The sequence below is a fragment of the Cydia amplana genome, chromosome 1 (genome assembly GCF_948474715.1).
Source record: "Cydia amplana chromosome 1, ilCydAmpl1.1, whole genome shotgun sequence".
NCBI lineage: Eukaryota > Metazoa > Arthropoda > Insecta > Lepidoptera > Tortricidae > Cydia > Cydia amplana.
This window is the reverse complement of record NC_086069.1, coordinates 3,063,966-3,088,848: the sequence shown is the minus strand read 5'-3', so window position 1 is coordinate 3,088,848 and position 24,883 is coordinate 3,063,966. Positions and strand designations below refer to the sequence as shown.

Genomic DNA, 24,883 nt, shown 5'->3' with positions numbered 1-24,883 from the left:
ATATTTTTGCGGCCTTCTAACCCAGTCTTGTCTAGTTTTCGTCCTTTTGACGGAATTTGAATAAAAACCTACCTAGCCACACAACTTTGGACTTATTGCAATCCTTAATGTCTAAACGATTGATCTATCTACATACAAATGATATTTTCGCAAGTACCGAATTACAAAATAAAATATATTGTTTGCTACTCCGTCAAGTGGACGGAAAACTAGCGCAATGGCTCTATTTGGCTATTTCAACACGATAACGGTTGAACTTGGCATAGGAAAGCTTTTCTTAGTGGTACCTACGTATATCTGTAAGTATGTAATTAGTCCATATCTGGGTAGTTAGCCGACACTTGAACGCACACTCATAACATAAATGTTGTTCCTCTAGTGCACACTTCATATCAAGCGACTGGAGCTGGCGCGCATCTTACTAGACAAAGGAATTAGAAGCTTCTATACAGTAGTTATAAAATGAAATTTAAATACTGTACAGAAGATTCAAATTCTACGCGCCCTATCTCTACCCTATCAGATACGTAACTCACCGATGTTTCCAGAGTTTAGTCCTGACGTCCCTGGACGAGTTCCGGCGCCCCATCGAGTCCGTGTCGCCGTCCACCGCGGCGGCGCTCAGCGCCACCGGCCTCATCTGGACTCGCTACTGCTTCGTCATCAAGCCGGTCGCTCATTCGCTGGCGGTGTGCAACTTTTCTCTAGGGATAGCCAATGGCGTGCAGTGCCTTAGGTCTATGAGGCACAAGTACGAGAAAGATCAGGCTGCAGCGGTTGCCGCATCTGAATAGCGCTATCCTATTTAGGCATTAACCCAGACCGCTAAACACGTCAACTGACGCGCGCGGCTACAGCCCAATATCAACCTTCGTGCATTCCGACAAGGTTCACGATAACGCGCTGCAAACGATTGACATGGCGTTCAAAGGGTTAACCTAAACTTATTTAGATTTTAAGATTTACAAAACCATTCAATACAGAGACGGGAATTTTGAATCGACTAAAGGGCCCTTGATTAACAGTCCGCCGGACGGTATCGGCCTGTCAGTTAGAACAAAAAGTTGACAGTTCCGATCAACTGACAGGCCGATACCGTCCGGCGGACTGTTAATCAGTGGGCCCCTTAAGGTGTGCTTAATTATGACACTCTGTCATATTAAGTGCAATCGGAGACACAGTTTAGTAGACAGTTTTCTTCCTTACTGCTACGAGATAAGGACTATTTAAAGGTCACTTAATTTTTTTACAATTTACTACGGAAATTACACAGGATTGCGGCAGATCTTTTATTCTGCCTAGCATGATAGTCCGTAATTAAGATATTTTAATTTGGTACATGAGATTATGATTTTCGCGCTTACCATTTGCATATATGTTAGGTAGATATACTCGTATTATCTTGAAAGAAGATAACAGTATGTCTGTAGATAACAGACTCATAAAAATCAACGGGAGATAAGCTTTACTATAAACATTAAATCTCCTTGTTTAATATTAGCACACGAATGTTTTGAGTGACTGCACAACTTACTAATGATGATGATGATACCTAGGTAGGCAAGGTACATACATATTTCATCGAATATTTTTACTCCACTATACGTATCGAATTTGTTATACCAAATTTAGTACTTAATAATTGTTATATTATGCATTTTTACATGAAACTGATTTCCTGTGATTATATGAAATTGCGATTCTTTTTCAACTTTACTTTAAAAATCTCTTGCCATTTTAAATAGCTACTTGCCTTGAATTCAGTATATTTTATAATTAGAGAAGATGTATTTTTAACTAAAACGTACTTTACAGTACATATGGGGCTACTTTTCCGCACTAGTGCGTAAAATAGCACATTTCGTGCGTATGTCGAAACTTTAAAGTGCCATATGTACTGTAAAACGTTGTTCGATACACGTGCGAATAGGTAATTCGCAACTCGTGTCGATTTAAAACACTCCCTTCGGTCGTGTTTTAATTTATCGCCACTCGTTTCGAATTTCCTCTTTTTCGCACTTGTATCGAAAATAACTATTTTTTTAGTATGTCAGTCACAAAAATGATAATTTTAAGAATGTTTATCAGTCTTATCACTATTTCGCTACTGTTTTCAGTATTTTTGTTACCTCTTGTTGTAAGATTTGTCTTGTAACTAATACCAGTCATTTATTCAAGGCAAGTTAAATATATAAAAATAGTGCCAATTTATGATCGAATTTATTTTTTATAGTTTAAGATCATTTACTCCTGTTAAGTTTAACGTTTATTTTAATTATATAGAATAAAAAATTGTATAACCTCATGTAACTCCACTTATGTTTTGTTGATTTATTTGTTACCAATATTGTTTTAGTAAAATTTGTATTGCACGTTGTTGTTTTTATTATTTAACCTTTTATCCACAAATAAGGTGAGCTCACAAGAACATGCTGAGGTAATATAAGGAAAGAAAGTATGAATTATAATCATAAACAAGACCACATAGAATTACTATTTTTTATTAATCACTTAAACTAGTTTAAGCAATTTTAAATAAGTTACTTAATTTTTCAGGCTTATTCCCACTAGTTACCACCATGTTGTAACTAGTGGGAATAACCCTGCATGTAACCGGGAAAAATAAGTCGCCTGGGAAAATTTCCCAGTAGTTACCACTTCCTAGTGGGAATAACCCATTTTTCATAGTGGCCTCTTAGTCTGTAGTGTACATAATATCCGTTATGTGATAGTTTTCTTACTCCTTTAATTATTTGTGTTGATTTATTTTTGTCTATGTAACAAGACTGGTTTTAGTCGGAGCTCTCTCTTAGGCCTTGCTTGCAGTAATATTCCCGAGTTTCGATCAGACCCCCTATTCCTCAGCCATCCCCAGCAGCCTGTCCAGGCCGACGGGCTCGAAGGTGCGGCCGCTGTCCCTGGAGTACATGATCACGTTCCTGATGACGTAGCACTGCATGTTGTCGTTGCCGATCTTGTACAGCGGACGCCCTTCCCGCGTCTTGCCCGCTAGCGGCACGAATGTGATACCTGCAACAGATTGGAAATATATTTAGTACTAGCTTTTGCATGCGACTTCGTCTGCGTGGAGTAAGAAATGTGGGAGCTTATTTTTATCCAATCTGCTTTTTATTAATTCCCCATATGAACTTCCACCCCCTTAAGTTGTGAGTTCTGGGATATAAACTATCCTATGTCCTTCCCCGGGACTCAAACTACCTCTACACCAAATTTCACCTAAATCGGTTCAGCAAAGCGTGAAGAGGTAACAGACAGACAGACACTGGCTAATCTATAACTGCGCCGCGAATGTTATGTAACTTTAGTACACATACCCATTAATATAGGAGGCAGTTTACAAGGCCGAACCGCTGAGCGAGTGCCCATGTAAGTCGAGGCTAGATACTAGCACAGGTATTTTTTGTTGTACTTTTCTATATAAGTATTTACCTCTCACTACCAAACTAAAATGGAGTTGGGCGGGACATGTTGCTAGGCAGTGTGGACCAAAATGTTAACAGAATGGTGGCCGCTTTCGGATAAATAAAGCGCCTGGCGTCCGTTGGCTCGTTGGGCGGACGACATCCGGAAGATTGCGGGTCACTTCGGGTTATTCCCACTAGTTACCACCAAGTTGTTACCAGTGGTAACTACTGGGAATTTTTTTCCCACCTTTTACCACTGGTAACTACTGGGAAAAATTATTATTCCCAGTAGTTACCACCAACTCGGTTTAGTGGTAACTAGTGGGAATTTTTATTCCCAGTAGTTACCACCAAAATTTTGTTAGAGTTAAATACTAATAAAACGGCATAAATTGTATAGTATAAATATAGAGTGATTTTGAATTACCTAATAAAATCACTTGAAAAATAATCTAAATGGATTATTAAATTTATCCTTACATATATTATAGTTTTTGTACTCGTACCACTTAAACTGTTTCAATATGTTTGGTCACTCTTATGGCAGTTTACTAAAACACTAATCGACTTATAACTATTTATTAAATCACTCTATATTTATACTATACTATTTATGCTGTTTTTATTAGTATTTAACTCTAACAAAAATTTTGGTGGTAACTACTGGGAATAATTTTTCCCAGTAGTTACCAGTGGTAAAAGGTGGGAAAAAAATTCCCAGTAGTTACCACTGGTAACAACTTGGTGGTAACTAGTGGGAATAACCCGTCACTTCTGGTTGAGATTAGCTCAGGACCGGGACAAGTGGCGTACTAGAAGAGAGGCATATGCTCAGCAGTGGGCGATAGAGGGTTGATATGATGATGATGTATTTACCTCTCTCTATACACCTGGACTCGAGCAGCTCCGAGAAGCTCTTCTGCTGCGTAGTGGACGCTAGCACGTCTGCGATCTTGCTGGTCTCCTTCTCGGCCGTAAAAGTGAAGTGGGGGGGGGGGGAGGGGATGTTCCGGAATCTATGTCTGTGCCGCGCATGTAACTTGAGTATACGTACTCATTTAGGAGGCAGTTTACAAGGCCGAACCGCTGAGCGAGTGCCGATATAAGTCGAGGCTAGATACTAGCACAGGTATTTTTTGTTGTACTGTTCTATATATTTACCTTTCTCTATACACCTGGACTCGAGCAGCTCCGAGAAGCTCTTCTGCTGCGTAGTGGACGCTAGCACGTCTGCGATCTTGCTGGTCTCCTTCTCCGCCGTAAACGTGAAGTGGGGGGGGGGGGGGGGGATGTTCCGGAATCTATGTCTGTGCCGCGCATGTAACTTGAGTATACGTACTCATTTAGGAGGCAGTTTACAAGGCCGAACCGCTGAGCGAGTGCCGATATAAGTCGAGGCTAGATACTAGCATAGGTATTTTTTGTTGCACTTTTCTATATATTTACCTCTCTCTATACACCTGGACTCGAGCAGCTCCGAGAAGCTCTTCTGCTGCGTAGTGGACGCTAGCACGTCTGCGATCTTGCTGGTCTCCTTCTCGGCCGCGAGCGTGAAGCGGGGGGGAGGGGGGGGCTCCACGGAGTCGATGTCGGCGCTGCGGTTCATCATGTCGAGGGCCTTGCGGAACGCGTCCCGGACGCCAGGCTCTTTCAGAATCTCTTCGGGGAAGATTTTCTGTGGAAGATTAGGAAAGCTTTAAAACTGCTAATCCAGGGGTCACCAATTAGTTTCTTCAGGGGTCCGGTTTTCAAAATAAAATGACCATCGCGGTCCGTTTCGCCTTGAATTTATTAAATAACAAAAAAATATAGGTCGGCGGCGGTCCGCTATTTGGTGACCCGTGCTAATCCGTCCCTACAGGGGATTTCAATTCGAAACCTGGAATTCAATCGTACGACAGCACGTTATCTGACAGTTTGAAAAATTTTTTGACAGCACTTAAATAATTTGTTATTGACTGTTTTTTTATACATGAGGGAATACTGTCCCACCAGGCATAACAGACGTAGCCAAAACCAGTTCGAAGTTGAAATTTCCTTCGCCAGAATACGGTGAACAATTGAATGAGTTTTCCAATAGCTTAATATTTGTTACGTGTAGTAGGTAAAATAGTAATCAGAATGTTTTTGTTGACGAAAAAACCCGGCCAAGTGCGAGTCGGACTCGCGTCCCAAAGGTTCCGTACATTAAGTTCGATTCACGCTTGACTGCATATTTCTAATAGGTTTTCCTGTCGTATAGGTAAAGAACTAATTTTTTTCTTCAAAATTTTAAACCCAGTAGTTTAGTAAGGGTAACATTCCATTTCTGACCGCAGCTGCACTACTGGTACTGAACGCGTCGCTGTTACTGTCAATTTCCATAGTAAAATGAACAGTAGTGCAGCTGCGGTTGGAAATGGACTGTCACCTTAAGGGTTCCGTTTTTTCCTTATGAGATACGGAACCCTAAAAATGGACAATTGATAATTACATATCAATTTTGAAAGTAATCTCTCTCTCTCTCTGCCTAGCCTTATCCCATCATTTGGGGTCGGCTCTCCTAGTCCTTCTTCGCCAGGACGCTCTGTCCCGGGTTGTCTCAGATGTGACATTTGCATCTTTCATGTCTTTATTTATGGTAGCTATCCATGCTTGGCGGGGTCGCCCTCTTCCTCTTGTTGGCGCCGGAAACATCTCGAGTACTTGTCGGGTCATGTGTTCGGGTGGGCGACGCATTACATGCCCGTACCATCTAAGTCGGCCTTCCACTAGCTTCTCTTGGATCGGTTTTACCCTGAAGCTACCACGGATGAGGGTATTTCGGATGCGATCTAGCAGCGTCACACCTCCAGCCCAGCGCAACATCCTCATTTCAGCGACATGTAGTCTATTCTCTTGTTGCTTTTTGAGGGGCCAGCACTCGGCGCCATACGTTAGAGCTGGTCGTACGGCCGTTTTATAGACTTTGCCTTTAATGTGTACAGGCATTCTCTTGTCGCACAACACTCCTGTTAGCTCTTTCCATTTCACCCATCCTGTGTTAATTCGCTGTGTTATGTCTGCGTCGATAGTTGCATCGGTGGTGATGACTGAGCCTAGATATTTGAAACAGTCGGCCCTATTCAGGGGTGTGCCTTCAAGACTAATTATGTTACTGTTGCTATTGCCGCTGAAATTACAGTGTACGTATTCGGTCTTTTGTTTGCTGATTCGCAGTCCGGCTTCCTCTAGCGCGACTCTCCATTGCTCCAGTATTTGCTGTAGGTGTTCCGCATTTTCACTGACGAGTGCTATATCGTCAGCGTAAAGCAGGTCCCAGGGGGGTGGCCGTTGCAGCTTCGCGGTTAGATGGTTCATTACTAGATTAAAGAGCAAGGGGCTCAGCGCTGAGCCCTGGTGAACTCCAACCTTAACTTCGAATTTATCACTTAGACCAGCCGGGCAACGTACTCTTGTTGTCACGTCCTTGTACATGTCTTTGACAACGCTGATGTAATATTCTGGTACGTTATGTGCTCGTAATGCCCGCCAAATCAAGTCTCTTGGAACTCGGTCGAAGGCTTTCTCTAGGTCGATGAACACCATATGTAGATCAGTCTTTCTGTCCCGATACTTTTCCATTAAGATTCTTATGGTATGGATGGCGTCCGTGGTCGACTTTCCTGCGACGAAGCCGCACTGGTTTTCTGTGACCTCTGTGAGTTCAAGCAGTCTCCTGTTTATTACTCGTTCCCATATTTTAAGGGTGTGCGATATTAATTTAATTGCGCGGTGATTTCCACACAGCCTGATATCTCCCTTATTTTTGTAGAATGGGACTAGGTAGCTTTTCCTCCATGCCTTTGGAATACCCTTGGCCAGATTTTTATTTTGAAAGTAATCGGATCAGTAATTTTCACAAAACGAACGAAACAAATTGAAATTTGGGTGCTGATAAAAAATCTGTTATGATACGGACCTTGAACTGCGTGTAGCTGTGCAGCACCTGCGCGTGCTTGGGCGCCGTGTTGAGCCAGGCGGCCAGCGCGCCCAGCCAGCGCGGCAGCAGCGCGCGCGCCGCCAGCGCGCCCAGCGTGGCCGCGCCCGCCAGCTCCAGCCAGTCCACGCACCACAGCCACGCCGCTGCACATACACATATACACAGGCATCGATTAACAAAGGTTTGATGATGATGATATATATATTTTTTTTTAATCTAATTTTTATTGAGGCTTTGAACACTCTAGGTGAACATGTCAGCCTCATGGGTGCTTACATAGTTCCCTACTCAAGGGAGAGATCAATAAAGTGGTATACACTGATTGCTTTGTCAGATAAAGGCTCTGCCAACCAACAATTGATCTGTCCATTGTGCATGGAGCCCAAACTACCAAAAAATCTTTTTCTCAAGTCCGTGTTCCGGACGCACTCCAACAACACGTGATACACGTCATCAGTCTTCTGGCAGTCTAGACACAGTGGTGACGGTTTAACACCCATCGTACACAGAAACTTGTTTGTAGGAATGTGTCCGGACCGGACTCGGAAAGCCGAGACTAACACTTTTCTAGCAAGGTTGGCAGAATCAAACCAGGATATCCACAAGGGCCTAGCTTGGATATTATGAACTGTAATAGACATAATATACTAAAGACAAAAAACGATAAGGCCCTTCCAGGGAGACCGGTACCGTCGTGTCGATAGCTTGTTCGGGGCGTTAGCCACGTAAGCTGAAGACACCGCTTAGTATGCGACCTCAAACCCTGGAGAACTTTCTTATTTTTTAAAATTGACGCGTTTTTAAGATATATGAATGCACATACTGTTCTCCTGTCCCACTAGATGCACGGGCGCGTGCTGCAGACAGTGCTCGAGCTTGGGCACGATGTGGTGGTGCAGCATGGCGGTGAGCGCCGCGCCCCACGCGCCGCGCCACGCCGCCAGCAGCGGCCGCGCCGACCCGTCCGCCGGGTGCCACGCCGCCAGCGCCGCCGCCAGCCGCGACCGGATCAGCGGGTACACGGCCGTCGCCAGCGCCGACCCTGACAAAACATACTTCCGTTACAGTTCTGACAGTGGGGTTGGCGACTGCCAAAGGTTTACATAGATGACGCCCCGTAGCTTGCCCCTTTTTCTATGAGATTTGGCTTAATGGACTGGCATCCGGGGTATTAAAAAACCAAAAATTTGACACAATTCTAGGGATTGACAGGGCGAGCTATGATGGCGCCGTTTGCTAAATACTTCGACCGGCCGACCCCATTACGAGTATCATGGGGATGATGGGGATCTGAGGCTCCAAAGTGAAGATACAGTTTCGAAGCAGTAACAGAGGCAATCGGGATAAACGAAAATTTTAAAAGGAGGGTTTACATTTTATGAACGCGTTAGTTAAAAGGTCCCGATTAATAAATTTATCCTGGTCACGGCACCACGTGAAACGTTTTACCTTACCTTTGCCGATACGAGGAGAGTGCGTGATAAAATAGGAGCACGGCCTCCACCAGTAACCAGGGAGGCCCTACGTCGGCGCCTCCGGACGCTCATAGCCGCATTAGCCTCTCCATTAGGACGACTGGTCTGGCCTAGTGGGTCACTACCCTGTCTGTGAAGCCGCGGTCCTGGGTTCGTATCCCGGTAAGGGCATTTATTTGTGTGATGAGCACAGATATTTTGTCTGAGTCTTAGCTGTTTCCTATGTATTTGTTTATTATATATATCGTTGCCTGCGTACCCACAACGCTACCCACAACTGCGTACAACACAAGCCTTCTTGAAGCTGTGTCCAGACGGGCTGGGCAAATCGACCGATTTGATCAGAAAAATAATTGGCGCCAATCTCATCTAGCGTCCACACGTACACAATTTAATCACCAATTTTAAAACCCCGCCTACACACTCGACGAATTGTCCTAGCATTCCATAGATACTAACTTCGAAAATTGGCATTTTTGTGTCCGCACCTGCTGATTTGATCGGGGAATCAAATTGACGTTTGCGTCCGCACGGCCTGATTCGATCAGACAATTTCATCAGATTGGCGAAAAATTGTCTCGTCGGGACACTTGAGCTTACTGTGTGACTTAATTAATCTGTGTAAGAATGTCCTATATTTAATATTCATTTATTTATTATTAGTGAAGCCAGCATATATGTATCACCTGGAGGAAGCAGTACTCACCAGCGAGAGGATGCCACGGCAGCACCCAGTGATGCAGCGGCTGCGTGTCGTGCGTGGGGTCCCAGCCTCGCACGGCCTCCAGCAACCGCGGGGCCACCACGTTGGCGGCCAAGGACGCTGACAGCCAAGCAGGGCAGGCTTGCGACCACTCCGTCAGGGAAGCCAGCATGGGCTCGGGGATGCGGGGGTTCCATGCTCTGAAAAGGACAATGAAATTTATGTGTCGTAGTCAGATCGTATAATCCGCCGTATTACATTACGGCTAGCCGTTTTACAAAACAGGGGCGTTTTGAAATGCGGCGGTTCGACGATTAGCCGGATTGTCGTTGCGATACGTTCTTCAATAAGGCGGCCTACGTTTAGCCGCATCGTATCTACTATTTAGATTGTAGAGTGACCAGTTCTTTCGGTCGCCTACGTAACCGGAGTTTGACAATGTTTGCAATTTAATTTATTTTTACCATGGTCCCACCGCACTACATGTGTTTCTTTTCCAAAACATTTCCTTCACAACTTAAATAGACGGAGCCCCGCAAGCGGAGCTCCTATTTCTGGGCGATTTGCCCTTCGGGCATCTGAAGCTACCTAACGAACCTAACCTACTTACCTACCTACGCTTTTTTCCCCAAAGTGTAATGTTTTCACGGACGTCTCACTAAATCAATAGGTAGGTAGGTTAGGTTCGTTAGGTAGCTTCAGATGCCCGAAGGGCAAACCGCTCAGAAATAGGAGCCCGCGAAGAGGGGCTCCGTCTAGTTAAGTTGCGAAGAAAATGATTTTTGAAAAGAAACAGTCCGACGAACTCCAGATTTGATGGACACCCCAGCATTTTTCATAGTTTGTTGTTGTTATGTCAGGCAGCGCCACGAGTGTTAAAAATGGGAACTAAAAACTGTCAAAGCGGCGGCTAATGACTCGCTGTATTACATTACGGCTAGCCGTGTTGAAGAACGTATGGCGCCGAATACATTCCGGCGGATTTTCATTCAGCCGCATTCAATCCGGCTAATCGTCGAACCGCCGCATTTCAAAACGCCCCTGTTTTGTAAAACGGCTAGCCGTAATGTAATACGGCGGATTATACGATCCGACTGCGACATGTATATTTATTTATATTGGCAACGTGACGCGTATGGCAGCTGTGACAGATGAGTTTAAAGAAAATATTATTAAAAAATCAGTAGCGCAATTCAGTCGTTCGAACACCGCCATCTAGCGTAAAATGTGTGCATTAACAATACTTACGCGGCAGCAGTCTTGAGTGCAGGAGCGTAATGTTGCCAGAGCAGATTGTTATAAGCCTCTTCGCTTAGCAACTGACGCCATTTGAGGAACACTGGGACAGGTTCCGAGGGCGCCTTGAGAGGGTCCCACTGAGCCATTAGGGCGCTGAATAAGGGACTGACGATGTTGCCCGCGATGGCGCCGATGCCGAACATGTCGTATTCGAGCGGGTAAGATTCCTGCGAAATAATATTATATTACATACAAACACAGACACACAGATACAATACAGATTTGTTGTACTAACAATATTATAGATCTCTGGATTTGAATTAAATAAATAATTCAATTGAAATATTAAAATAAATGTTTATTATAATTAATTCTATAGAATGGAATTCCGCTTGAGAGCTATGGTCTCACTTGAGACCATAAAATCTTGTTTTAGAATTAGAACTACCACTAGTAGCTCTCGAACATAAAGGAAGAAGATGATAACTTTCTTGTGAAAATTAGTTCTTAGTGAGATTTAACTGTAGTAAAATTACTACGTTCCTCTGTGAAACTAGCTATCCACTGAACAGCTATCTTCTTCCTCGCGTTATCCCGGCATTTTTGCCACGGCTCATGGGAGCCTGGGGTCCGCTTGACAACTAATCCCATGATTTGACGTAGGCACTAGTTTTTACAAAAGCGACTGCCATCTGACCTTCCAACCCAGAGGGGAAACTAGGCCTTATTGGGATTAGTCCGGTTTCCTCACGATGTTTTCCTTCACCGAAAAGCAACTGGTAAATATCAAATGACATTTCGTACATAAGTTCCGAAAAACTCATTGGTACGAGCCGGAATTTGAACCCGCGACCTCCGGATTGAAAGTCGCACACTCTTACCGCTAGGCCATCAGCGCTTTAAGGTGAAGTGAGTTCAGAAAACGGAGTTTTAAAATATTCGTAGCGCTTTTTTGGATCACCGTACAGCTGCCATGAGTTGTATAAGCAATCTTGAGGCCTTTTTCTAGGGAACTCAACGATTCGAACCCTAAGTTTTTGACTTTCGCTCGATAGAAAACAATCACGAACATAGGTCTAAAACGGACTTGAAATATTCGTAACAATTTTGGCACAAAAGATAAAGATATGAAATTTGCTTCTAATAACGCGCAATCTTATTCTTGATGGAACTCAGTGATTCCTTTTTTTTTAAATGAACATTAAATAAATATATTCAAAGACATGATATCAGCGGTCCCGTGCACGCAACTTCTTTGATTCAGATGGCCGCTGGCCTCGGACGAAGGCGGACGCATCGCGCTTTGGAGCTCCATGACAGCTTACTCTTGACAAATAAATCATGTACGTATACGAAAAAGTATACCAGTAGACAGTTTGCATTAAAAGAAATAGGGTAAATAATTATCATCACGTGGAGCTCGAGTTTCATTTTAAATTTGATTTGCTGTTATTTACGGGGCATAATGGTTGAAAAACGCAGTAAACTATCTTAAAACAATACGATTACAATATAATTTAAGTAATTTGCTCCTTGAAATCCCGCTTAAAATGAAAAAAGTTTGAAGACTCATTTTTACTGATTGGAATTAATTTTCATTATGCTGGTATTAATATAGCGTCATTTTAAAAACGTTCCTACGTGACTTCTGTACGTCAATGAACTGTGATGACAGATGACTTTTGTGATTTTGTATTTATGTTAGAGAACTTTTGTTCTTCAAATATTACCTATTAACATTCAGTGCCGATAACCCGACTATCGGGTATTTTATGATTTCGTTCCCAGGCCGGACGACCCGATAGTCGGGAACGTGGTACTACAGCTTTATATGATGACATTTTTACGGCCTATTTTGTTGCGGTTAACCAAGAAAAAATAAGCGGCTATGGTCTAGCCTCAGTCCTAGCGAGTTTTTGCGGCTTTTGAGACCGAGATATACTTACCTACGAGGCTTACAAGCCAATACCGGTGCGGTCTGGTTTGTGTTTGTGGTTGTTTGGATACATATAAACAGTATTATACAAATTTACTAGGTACCAAATAAATGCATATACAATGTTTGCGTAATTTTAAGATTTTTTTTCAGATTAGTTTACTTTTTACTTTAGTAATAAATACATACAAACATGAACGCTGAAAACAATACACTCTTTTTGTTTGGGCAGTCGTGTAAAAAGCGGTACCGTACTGCTTACACCGTAGCTAAATCAGTCCCCGCATAGTGCAACATTATATGTATATCAAATTTATGTGCAATCCTAATATATACAGTAAGTAAGTAGGTAGGTTACATTTCTACATGTATAAAATACCTATTTTCCACCCACCAATTTCCACCCTGCCAGGACTTTATTTATTAATAAAGATAAAGAAATGTTTATTTGCAAAAATGTAGTGATGGATAGGTATGTAGTAATTCTAGATGCGTACAGTTCACTTGTAGAAGCATGCAATTTTTTCTTATTAGCTAGGTACAGTCACCTGGAATAGTATCGATACCTTTGGGTTCAGTTGGCGTAAAGGACAAAATTTTAGTTTTCATAAGACGCGAAAAACAGCGATTTTTTTTAAATGTTGATATTTATATAATATTTTTGTTGTTTATGAAGCTACATTTTTGATGTGTATTAAAAAAGTACTCAAAATTTTAGTAACTTTACCCTGAATTAGCGGCCATTGTATGAATTAAATACGAAAGAAGTTACTCAATGTCCTTTACAATTGGTCAAAAACACTATGAATGTCTTTTACACCCATACATTTTTTGGTAATTTAGTGTATCTTGTTTAGTAGGGGGTCGTAAGTGACATTCTCAGACTATTTTATTCCAAATTCGGGGTGTATTAGTTACTAGTCACGGTAGTCATGTTAATGAAGACGGTAAACTAAATATCCCAGTGCTTAATGCTAGCCGCCTTATACGGGGTGGATTTTCTTTTTAGGTCAGTGAGGGCAGCTACCAGATCCCGTGCTGCTACGAGGAAACGGTCTTAGAAGACCTTTCTTCGATTTCAAATTAATGAAGATTGGCTTTTACAGATTTTGGAAAAAACATACAGGGTGCGAAAAAAAGGAATTTTTTGACAAACCTTTTTTTGATGCCAATCGATCCCATTCCTATTGAGAATCAAAAGCTTGTATGCAATCAGAGAAAAAATCCGGCTAGAAAAATCCCAAAAAGCAAGGAAAACTTTTCCCAGACAATTTGTATGACAATTAAAAACTTTTATTTTTCACATGCTATTTTTGGATGCCAATCGATTCCATTCCTATCCAGTATCAATAGTTTCCTAGGGGGTCAAGTTACGGTAATGTACTAAAAACTACTAAGCCACAAATTAACTGCAGCCTATGGATCAACTACACTAAACGGGCTCTCAGCGCCCTACGCGTCCAATATAATAATAGCTTTAGGATGCTGTTGGGGCTGCCGCGCCATTGCAGTGCATCGGGGATGTTTTGCGAGAGACGTACGGATGGCTTCCATGCCATAATGCGCAAGCGCGTTGCGTCCTTGGTGAGGCGCCTGCGCGGCAGCCCGAATAGCCTCCTTCAGACGGTGGCAGAGCGCCTAGACGGCCCTTTCCAGCTACACTGGGATTTGCTGCACAGGGCGTCTAACTGACTGTTTTTATGTATTATTAGTTTTAATTTTTAATATTATATTTTTTACTTATTGTTATTGATTTTAATTTTAGTATACCTACTTATATTGTTTTTATTATAATTTTGTTAATTAATTTGATTATTGTGTAATTAATAACCTTTACGATACTATCTTTGAACTTATAATTTATAACTAACTGGTCATTTACGCCCCTTGAGCTAAGCTGTTTTTGCAAGCTCATAGTGTAAAAATTGGGTCGTAAAAGCAACTTTTCTCGAGGTATCGAAATTTTAACTATGCAGAACGCTTAGAATTCTGAAAAAACTGTATAACTCATTTTCGTCAAACTGTCCTTTATGCCAATTGAACCCAAAGGTGTAGATATCTATCTCTTTGAAGGCCGCAAGAATATGTGACACGCTCTTATGGCTCTACAAATAAGGTCGTGTCAGATATTATTGAGGTCTTTCGTTGTGTAACATATTATTGCAGGTGACTGTATTAATAACTAAATAATAGTATATACAATTTGAAGCTAAGGTAAGTCATATATAATAATAACATCATCGGAATACACATAATTATGAGTTCATTGAAATTGTCATTGAATTGATTTTGCGCCTTATCGAAAGCCGGACAGAATACAGTTGGTACCTAAATAACGTATTACCTACATCTGAAGACTTCCGTATTTATTCGGTTTATTTAGTATGCGCAATGCGCATCTCAACAACAATCAAATGAATTAGATTATTTACATTTAAGTACGTCACGTTTGACATTAACAGACAAGGAAAGCAAGATAAAATGTATTGTTTCTCTTTCTTCTTTCAATGGAACGCTTTTACAGTTCATGTTCCTCTAAAAAGGCCAATGGTTAACACTAAACTCAAAATGCTCTCATCTGCATCTTAAAAAAAACAGCTTGGGTCACTGACCTGTCCCAGTAAAGTGAGGTAGTGTGCGTGAAGTGTGCTTGTGTGTGAAATGGGGTAATTTGACAGAATCTGAAAATTTTCCCCGGGCATACCTCGCCTTAAACACTGAACAGAGATCTGTGGAGAAATTGGTTCAAGCCTTTGCCCAGCAGTGGGACACGACAGACAAAGAAATAAACAAAACCCGTATAAAATTTTAACAACCTAATGCGCTCCTGGCACTGACACCTGAGTACCGACCTATTTGCGTGGAGATGGACGGAAGTGTATACTGAATGCTTGAGATTCTGTGAGGCGATGGATGCTAGGTGCTCAACTGTTCCAATGTAATTTGTCTACACTAGTGTAATGTGCTATTATTGTTGTTGTTATAAGTATTATTGCTGTTAGTCTAAGTTTCGTGACGCATTGGTTTAGCTGTAAAGTCATGTAAACATGTTTATCAATAAAAAAAAAAATATATATATATATATATTTCTCACCTTGAGATCCGAGACCACCTCATACGCCCTCTCAAGCGAGACGTCCGGTTCGCTCAGCTTCGCCACTTGCTCCCTGATGTCGCGCACTTTATCTATAATCTCGTCCTGCTCTTTCAGCTTGTCGTCGCACTCTTTCAGGTCTCGCTCGAGAACCACGATCTCGTCCTCGGCCTGTTGGAGCTCGCGGGCGTTTTGGATTATATCCTGGGAAAGAATTACATTTTTATTAATTTGATACCTTTTGTCTTAAGACATAAAGTCGATTTTTGGGTAGAGTTGGGTTTGGAGTTACTGCGTTGTATTTATAGTAGGGTATTTATAATGTGAGGAAGGATAATACCGCCGGATCGAGGCCCAGACATTCATAATGTGTTTTCAGTGTCGAGCCGCAATATTATTATAACAAATACAAACCTATAGTTTTTTTGTTATACGTCTGAGTCTTGGGTGTTTTCTATGCATTTGTACATAAATTATTTATATCGTTGTCTGAGTATCCACGACACAAGCCTTCTTGAACTTACTGTGGGACTTAGTCTGTGTAAGAATGTCCTTTCATGAAACCGATGCTGCTAAAAATACTGGGGTGCGGGGGACGAGGTGAGCGAATCCCGCGCCGTGATTGGTCCGTTCAAAGACACGGACCAATCACGGCACGGGATTGACTCGAAGACGGAGTAAAACTACCGTATAAGTGGCAGAGGGGGTACTTAGCGTTATTGTGCTCTAGAGGATTCCTAGTCTATGTACTAACCTGTTCACAACACTCCACCATCACTTCGAGGTTGTGCACCAGCTGTGGGGCGGAGAAGTTGGTGCACTTCCGTCGCGGCTCGTGCTCGAAGCGCGGCGCCACCGCTCTAAGTGCGTGGTAGCCGCTCAATACTCGCTTCTCTTTGCCTGTCATGTCGATCACTGGCACGCGAGACAGCTCGTTACTGCAAAACAAATATCCTCCTAAGGCCCAAGGTCCTACCTATAGTACCTATTCAGTTCGATGTAATTTAAACCATGTTCAATTGGAGCAGAGTCGCTTTTGCTTTGTTTCGTTCAATTTTCAAACAACGCAAAATCAACTCTGTTCCCTACAGTTTAGCTTCAAATTTGAGGCGGTTGTCCCACCAAGAGCGAGTAAGCGATTAGCTATCGGCGATTTTCTCGCCCAAGAAACGAACAAAAGATAGCGATCCTGTCTTAGTGAAAGAGATACATATATTTATAGTTAACATGTGCACCATGGTTTGCAAAGAATACAGAGATACATGAATACCTAAAGATTCCAACAATCAAAGAGGAAGTTAACAGATATTGTGTTAAGTACAAAGAACGACTAAAAAAACATACAAACGAACTTGCAAGGGACTTGGTAAACATCAATGACAATCCGAGTAGGCTGAAAAGGTGGCAAATACTGCGACTAGACCAGAGGCACTAAGTGGCACTAGAAGATAAATACTATCAAAGTCAAGAGAGAGTATTTAATGGAATACCTCTCAAAACCCTCAAAAAAGACATAACATCTGATTATGGCTAAAACAGCCGATTGCAGATAAAAAGAGAAAATATATATATATATATATATATATATATATATATATATTTATAGTTCATCGCTGGCTGTTGACACTGCCGGCGAGAACACTCGCTCTACTAGTTTGTCGCCGAGATAAGAGCGATGAGATAAAACTAGCTCAGCGGTCCTCGCTCGGCGATGCTCGCTTGGTAGTTGAACTCAAGCTGCGAGACGATAGCCCGTCGCACTCGAACACTCGCCTATAGCCGAGCGACAAAACTATTGAAGCTAACACTCGCTTCTCGCCGCTCGCCCACTCGTTTCTAGTTTATAGTTCTACTCGCTTATAGCTCATCGCTTGCGGTGGGACAACTGCCTGAGTGGCAAATTTTGGATGTTTCGTTTGTATGGCTGGGCCTTAGGAGGCTGACTATGTAAACCGAGTCCCTAAAAAAGGTGTTGTATACTAATTAATAAATTATTAGACCGCAATTCCTAGTGTAGTCTTCTCATCACAAAATCATACAGTAGTATCTCTGGTGACTTCTTCCAGTAGCTACACAATTTTCTACCTTAATGTATACGAATAAAGTCTAATTTCGAATGATATATAATTTGAATACTACCTTTTTTAATCTTATGGATAAACTAACGACCCGCCCCGGCTTCGCACGGGTTAACAAATTACATATAAACCTTCCTCTTGAATCACTCTATTAAAAAGAGCCGCATCCAAGTCCGTTGCGTAGTTTTAAAGATCTAAGCATACATAGGGACAGACAGACAGCGAGAAGCGACTTTGTTTTATACTATGTAGTGATGAATACAAATTGTGAATGAGTACCTGCTGATAGTGTGCGTGGTGGGTTTTCCTTCCTGTATGACGTCATTGGAGTCTCTGTAGAAGTACCGGCCCTTGTGGGATTTCTTCCAGTGGTATGACTTCTCTGGGCCCTTCTCGTCTTCCTTCTCTTTCAGACGGCGTTCTTCCTCTCTCTTCGCTTTTAGCTGGAATATCAATGGTTATTTATTTTACGAAATTTAGAGTAAATTAAATAAATAAATATGAATGGACATTTTTACACCAATTGGCTAAGCCCCACGGTAAGCTCAAGAAGGCTTGTGTTGTGGGTACTCAGACAATGATAGATATAATATACAAATACTTGAATACATAGAAAACAACCATGACTCAGGAACAAATATCTGTGCTCCTCACACAAATAAATGCCCTTACTGGAATTCGAACCCAGGACCGCGGCTTCACAGGCAGGGTTACTACCCACTAGGCCAGACCGGTCGTCAAATTGAACTACATCACATTCTAATTTGATTTTAAGCAAGTAAACAGTCAAGGAAAAGATGGTAGAATATGTACAAAACTACAAGGGGTCATTAGAAGGAGAAGTGTATGTCATCGTTTTTCCCCTCAAAGTTTCTGTTGTTTAATCCACTAAATGTGGTATAATACGAATTATATTGATATTTATAAATACAAACATCAGATACTTACAGCTGCTTTCTCGGGACCATAGGCGCCAATAGCACCTCGCCCCTTTCTCACTGTGGCTTCGACGGGCGCCGATATGCCCTGCAGGTCTTTGCCCAGTCCGCGCCCGGGTTGGTAACCCATCTGAAACCAGATTACATAATGGTTTTAGTTTTAACCTTTTGACCGCCAAAGACGTCAACTGACGCGCGCGGTACAGCCCAATATTAACCTTTGTGCAACCCAAAAAGCATCGATGACGTGAAGCATTATAATTTCTTATGAAATAAATTAAGTTACATCAGAACTTGTGATGTTTTTTGAAGGAGAACTTTTAGAGGTGTTGAAATATTATTACGAATAGTAGGTATACAATGTGAAACTCATACCCCCTTAGGGTTTGAATAAAAAAAATCCTTTTTAGTGGAGCTACAACATTTGAACTATACACCCACATGTATATATCTCTTGAAGAATGACTGAGTTTCCAGATTTTACCTTCGATTTGAGAGCAACTGCAACTAATAACCACAAACCCTATTAAATTTTCTAATTGCAAACCCCTTATCAAGTTAGCCATTTAACTGTTCTCACCTCGTGACCCTTTACAACTGGAAAAACCCTAGTCAGTATCTAAATAAGAACTAGGTTATAAATAGATGACATACCTGTAAGAGCAGCTTAGCTCCAATACCCTTAGTATGTTTCTCCCAAGTGCCCATACTTCCACCGAGATTAGCACTGCGCATCCCCTGACCCTGTTTCCGTATTCCTGCTGTCTCCGACTCATCTGGTTGGGCCGCTGTGGATTCCTCATCTGAGCTGTCAACTATGGTTGGCCTGGATGATTTTTCTGCTGGTTCTATCTCTGGAATAAAAAAGAAAATATGAGGCTAAAGTAAGTCTTTACTCTTTACACTAAATGGTTCTCTGGAACTATAGTACCAGTGATAGGGTCATGTTCAATCTACATTTAATTGACCGAGTGTGAGCAAAGGTCTCCATTTCAGCTTGGGCAAAAATGGATGTTCTCCTCTGCAGGTCACATTTCTAAACCAATTCCTGTTAAATTTTATATGGAAGTTTGGTAGTTACATCGAATAAAATGTGTGTAAAAATGAGTCATAAAACTGGTTCTTTTTCGAAATATTTTTCCTTTTTAAAAAGTTCTCATGTTTCTGAATATAAATAAACCAATTCTTTGATGGTTTTTCAAAAAAAAAGTAAATGTAGGTGCACTTTTTACTGAAAATGCCCTTATACTTAGTAAAATTTCTGTTGAACCGTGGTATAAACATTTTACCCTGTTTAGCCTCCTTCTTTTTCCCCGCCTGCTGCACACCCCCCGCCACAAACCCAATGGGAGCGGCATAGTCTTTCTGCTTGCGGCTCCTCTGCCGCACATTGTCTTCATTGTCATCTTCATCGCTGTCTTTAGCCCATACACCTGGAATTGCAATTATAATGTTAGTAAAAGATATTAACAGTTTACCAACAAATTTTTGGTTCACAAAATATGTTACGAGTTTCCTAATTATCTTATCTACAAACTGCATAGCAATGAGAACAAATGTAAAAGATATATTATTACAAGGGTTACGAAAAAACACAATCCAAATTACTCTAGTACAACCCAAATAAACAAAATCGGACGGAGCAGGAATCCTCTACTGAAAATTATACTGAAGAGTGAAGATGAAGAGAGAATATCTATATTTTCTATCTAACTCCTACTGTCTCCTCCATATATTGTTTACGTCGAAATAAATCATGTTCATTTAAATAAACAAAATAGATTACATATAATTGTGAAATAAGTAATTCTCTAACCATAAATTTGCTGTTCCTTCTTGGCCCTTCCTCTTCTGTTTGGATTAAATTCGTTGTCTAAATCATAATCAGTGATCTCGAAACGTATCACCTCGTCATCTGACATGATTAAAAGCTAAATTAAACACAGTGTTCTATAAATTATTCGGAATGTAGAAGGCTTTGTTGTTGATATCAAGTTTGTTGCTGATATTGTACACGAATCCTGTTTTTAAACCAGTGTATGCAATTTTCACAAGGACCGTCGTTAAATAGCATGAAATTTATAATAAAAACATAACGAAAATGTTATTTTAACAATATATAAATCTTCAGATCACCGCACAATCCACAACTTCCTTCCACAACTTTTTTTTTTTTTTTTTTTTGTTAGAATGGCTTTTGCTGCCAGGGCACTTTGCCAATGTCAAGTTTAGTTATAATATAAGGACAAACTGAGGAGTGCACCTAATATGATTTAGCCCAGAATTTTGAATTTAGAGAATTATACACATAAAGATAGTTTTAATAATATAACATTAGCAATAAACACATATAGCTGAACATACATAAGAAATATTTATAGACTTATATTATTTTTATCAATAAAATATGCCAACAGTTTTAATACATTGGGTTCAGAACTAGCCAGAAGAGATTTGACATTACAGGGGAGGCAGACTTTGAATTTTATCAAGAGATCGTATAAGGAAAGACGGTTCAACGGACATTCGAAAAATATATGTTCAATTGTACCTACACCATACCCACATTGGCATTCCGGGCTACCTTTTACATTAATCCTAAATAGAAACTCCGGAGAGCACACATGACCCATTCTAAGGCGAATCAGAACACTTGTTACTTTTTTCTTGAACCTATGTTTATAAAACCAAGGTTTACGATAAATATTTTTTTGAATTTGAAAGAATTGTAATTTGTTATTAGAAACCCAAAGATCCGACCAAACAGAAAGTAGCTTTGATGATGAAACTACGTCCAAGTCCTTACTGAAGCATTTAAAAAAGGACCTACTACCATTTGTAGCCGCCTCTTTGGCAGCTTCATCTGCTTTTTCGTTACCGTGGATTCCTTTGTGGCTTGGAATCCATGATAACTGTACTTCTAAATTTAACAAGTGGCAAGAAAAAAGAGCTTCTTTAATTAGGCAAATTATAGGGGCTTTTGAGCAATTTTTGATAGAATTACAGGTAATGGCCTGGATCGAGCTTAAACTATCAGAAAAGATTACCGATTTGGGCACCTTGAGTTCTATTATATATTTAACTGCTTTCAAAATGGCTACGCATTCTCCGGTGAAGATAGAGCAAACTGAGGGAAGTTGAAATTTGTGGGTTGTCATCAAATTATCATGAATGAAGGCACATCCAACTAAACTATTGTTAGATTTTGAAGCATCCGAGAAGAGTAAATCCCATTCCTGCCACTTAGTTCTTACTGAAGACAGGAATCTGTCATTGACGTCAGTCGAACTACGGTTGACGCCAATGTTCACTGATTTCTGCTGGAACGTGAGGGCCTCGAAAGGAACTGTATAAATGGGGATCTTAGAGAATTTAGTTAAGGGAACCTCAATATTATTTAATCTAACTAGACTGGTAACAAGATTTGGTTTTGGTCTTCTCAGCCATAACGGATTCACATCAACATGGGATTGTAATATTTGAAGCTTTGGGAAGATAGGGTGGTTTTCTAATTGAGCAACACGGAATAAATATCTATCAGCTAGATACTGACGACGAATCTTTAAGGGGGGATCAGCGCATTCTACTTGAAGCGCTCTAATGGGGGAAGATCTCATGGCACCGGTAACTATTCTGAGGGCTTTAGATTGGATCCTATCTAGTTTCTTAAGATCTTTTTTGCGACATGGCTCAATTATAATAGAACCGAAATCGAGAAGAGACCTGACTAAGGCGTTATATAATAATTTCTGAGAATATGGGTGGGCTCCCCACCAGGAGCCAGATAGGGCCCGGATTATATTTAAATTTTTTTCACACTTTCCAATTGAACTTTTAATATGTTCGATCCATGATAATTTGGAATCAAAGATAACACCTAGAAATTTTACATTACTATGAACTGGGATGATTTGAGAACGAAAAAACACATTAATAGGAGGGCAATTTCGGCCTCTGAAAAAGACTAGAGCTGAGCTCTTAGAAGGAGACAAGTCTAAACCATGGGCCTCTAGCCAAAGACCCAGAGAGGCGAGAGAATTGTTTATGTAATGGGTCGCATCAACGACGTTCCTATGAGCCGAATATATTGCAATGTCATCCGCATACTGGAGGATATTGCAATGCTGATTGATGGACTGATCTAAGTCAGAGGTATATATACTGTAAAGTAATGGACTTAAAACCGAGCCCTGTGGAAGACCTCTCCAAACAAGTTTTGAATTATCATGCATGTTAATTACTCTTAATGAAATTTTCCTGCCTGATAAGAGATTATTAATGAAAAGAACAACTTTCTCCGGAATTCTCATGGAACGCAGTTTCCTGCAGAGTACCGGGAGAAGAACATTGTCATAGGCAGAGGATATGTCAAGGAAAGCAGCAACAACGGCTTGTTTTTGAGAAAAAGCTATTCTGACATCTGTTGATAATAGAGCATGGCTATCAGTAACACTTCTTCCTTTTCTAAAACCAAATTGGGTCTCCGAGAGAAGCCCCGAGCTCTCAACATACCATTCCAATCTGTTTTTAAGCATATGCTCAACTATCTTGCATAGAACCGAGGAGAGAGCAATGGGACGATAAGAGCTGAAGTTCTCAGGATCTTTTCCCGGTTTCAGGATAGGAAGAATGATTTGAAGCTTCCACAATTCAGGGACATCACCTGACTCAAAAGTTTTATTAATTAAATCCAAATAGAAATTAAGGCACGCTGGGCCAGCCTTTTTCAAAAAAGAGTAAACAATACCATCAGAGCCTGGGGATGAGTCAGTTACTGCAGCAAGAGCCGTTTTGAGTTCATCTAAACTAAAATCCTTATCCAATAAATTGTCCGATTTGTTAAAAGAGTAAGTAGCTGGAATATCGAGCTCATTAGGAGCAGTAGGAGGAGCTAGTTTATTTAAAAAATCATTTGTCCAGTTGAGAGACGATCCAGAGGCTGTTACAGGAGCAATGCCTCTGCGAAATCTTCGTATATTCCTCCATACTGTCGTAGAGGGAGTGGAGGGGGAAATAGATTCGCAAAACGAGTTCCAACCATCAGATTTCTTGGTTGAGAGAATTTTACGACATTTCGCTCTAATTTTTTTGAACTTGATGTAGTTTTCAATAGTTATATTTTTAGCGTATTCTAATTCAGCCTTATTTCGTTCTTTTACCGCGGCAGAACACTCTGAGTCCCACCATGGTTGAGAAGGTTTATTATTACGACGGACAAAGGGTTTTTTGAGAGGGATAGATTCCTCTGCTGATTTGTGGATAGCAGAGACGAATGACTCGTGAGCAGAATTTAAGTTTGGGTGGGTGACAGAGAACAGGATCTGAATGTTGTCATCCAAAGTGGAAGAATATTTATCCCAGTCTGCTTTACCTAGTCTATATTTTAGTAACGGAGGAAGAGAGGCTGAAGGACTAAGGTTTCCGGGTAAGGAAATAAATATAGGGAAATGATCACTATTGTGAGATAGTAAAGAGATATTCCATGATAATTGAGGGGCTAAATTGGAGGAACATAGAGTTAAATCTACTGCTGAGGAAAACTGATTTGGGGCCGTACGTCTAGTTGGTCTGCCGTCATTCAGACAACAAAGGTTCAATTTATCCAATAAACCAAGTAAATACCTGCCATTTCTATCAGAAGTGCCTGAACCCCAACACGTATGGTGACAGTTCAGATCACCCATAATAACAATCGGATTGGGAATATTCTTTATTATAGAGTAGAATTCGTTCAGATTGGCTATAGAAGGATGTGGAATGTAAATTGAGACATAAGAAATATTATTAATGCTGGCTGCAACAATATAAATGTCGTTAGAGTGAACGGGAATTTGTATGTGGTGGAAGGGGATTTTGTTATGAATTAAAAGGGCGGAACCATCCCACCCATCTATCCTGTCATCTCTTAGCGCTAAAAACCCCGGCAATTTAAAGAATTGCTGGGGTTTAAGCCAAGATTCGCTTATGGCAAAAAGTATTGGATTATATTTGTTGCAAAGGAATGATAATTCCGATTTTTTGTTTAAAATACTAC

The 24,883-nt window shown here is 41.0% G+C and overlaps 1 protein-coding gene across 1 annotated transcript; it reads right to left on the bottom strand.

Annotated features, from left to right (window-relative positions):
* Positions 1 to 2,846: 2,846 nt before the first annotated feature.
* On the bottom strand, positions 2,847 to 20,985 carry LOC134658364 (septin-interacting protein 1). Its single transcript, XM_063514044.1, has 13 exons — positions 20,666 to 20,985; positions 20,139 to 20,282; positions 19,504 to 19,703; positions 18,860 to 18,979; positions 18,191 to 18,354; positions 16,588 to 16,771; positions 15,834 to 16,037; positions 10,813 to 11,030; positions 9,568 to 9,764; positions 8,210 to 8,428; positions 7,366 to 7,529; positions 4,872 to 5,100; positions 2,847 to 3,030 (listed from the first exon to the last, which is right to left on the bottom strand). The coding sequence occupies exons 1-13, from the start codon at positions 20,769 to 20,771 to the stop codon at positions 2,855 to 2,857; spliced, it is 2,325 nt and encodes a 774-aa protein (XP_063370114.1). The 5' UTR covers positions 20,772 to 20,985; the 3' UTR covers positions 2,847 to 2,854.
* Between the last annotated feature and the right edge of the window lie 3,898 nt (positions 20,986 to 24,883).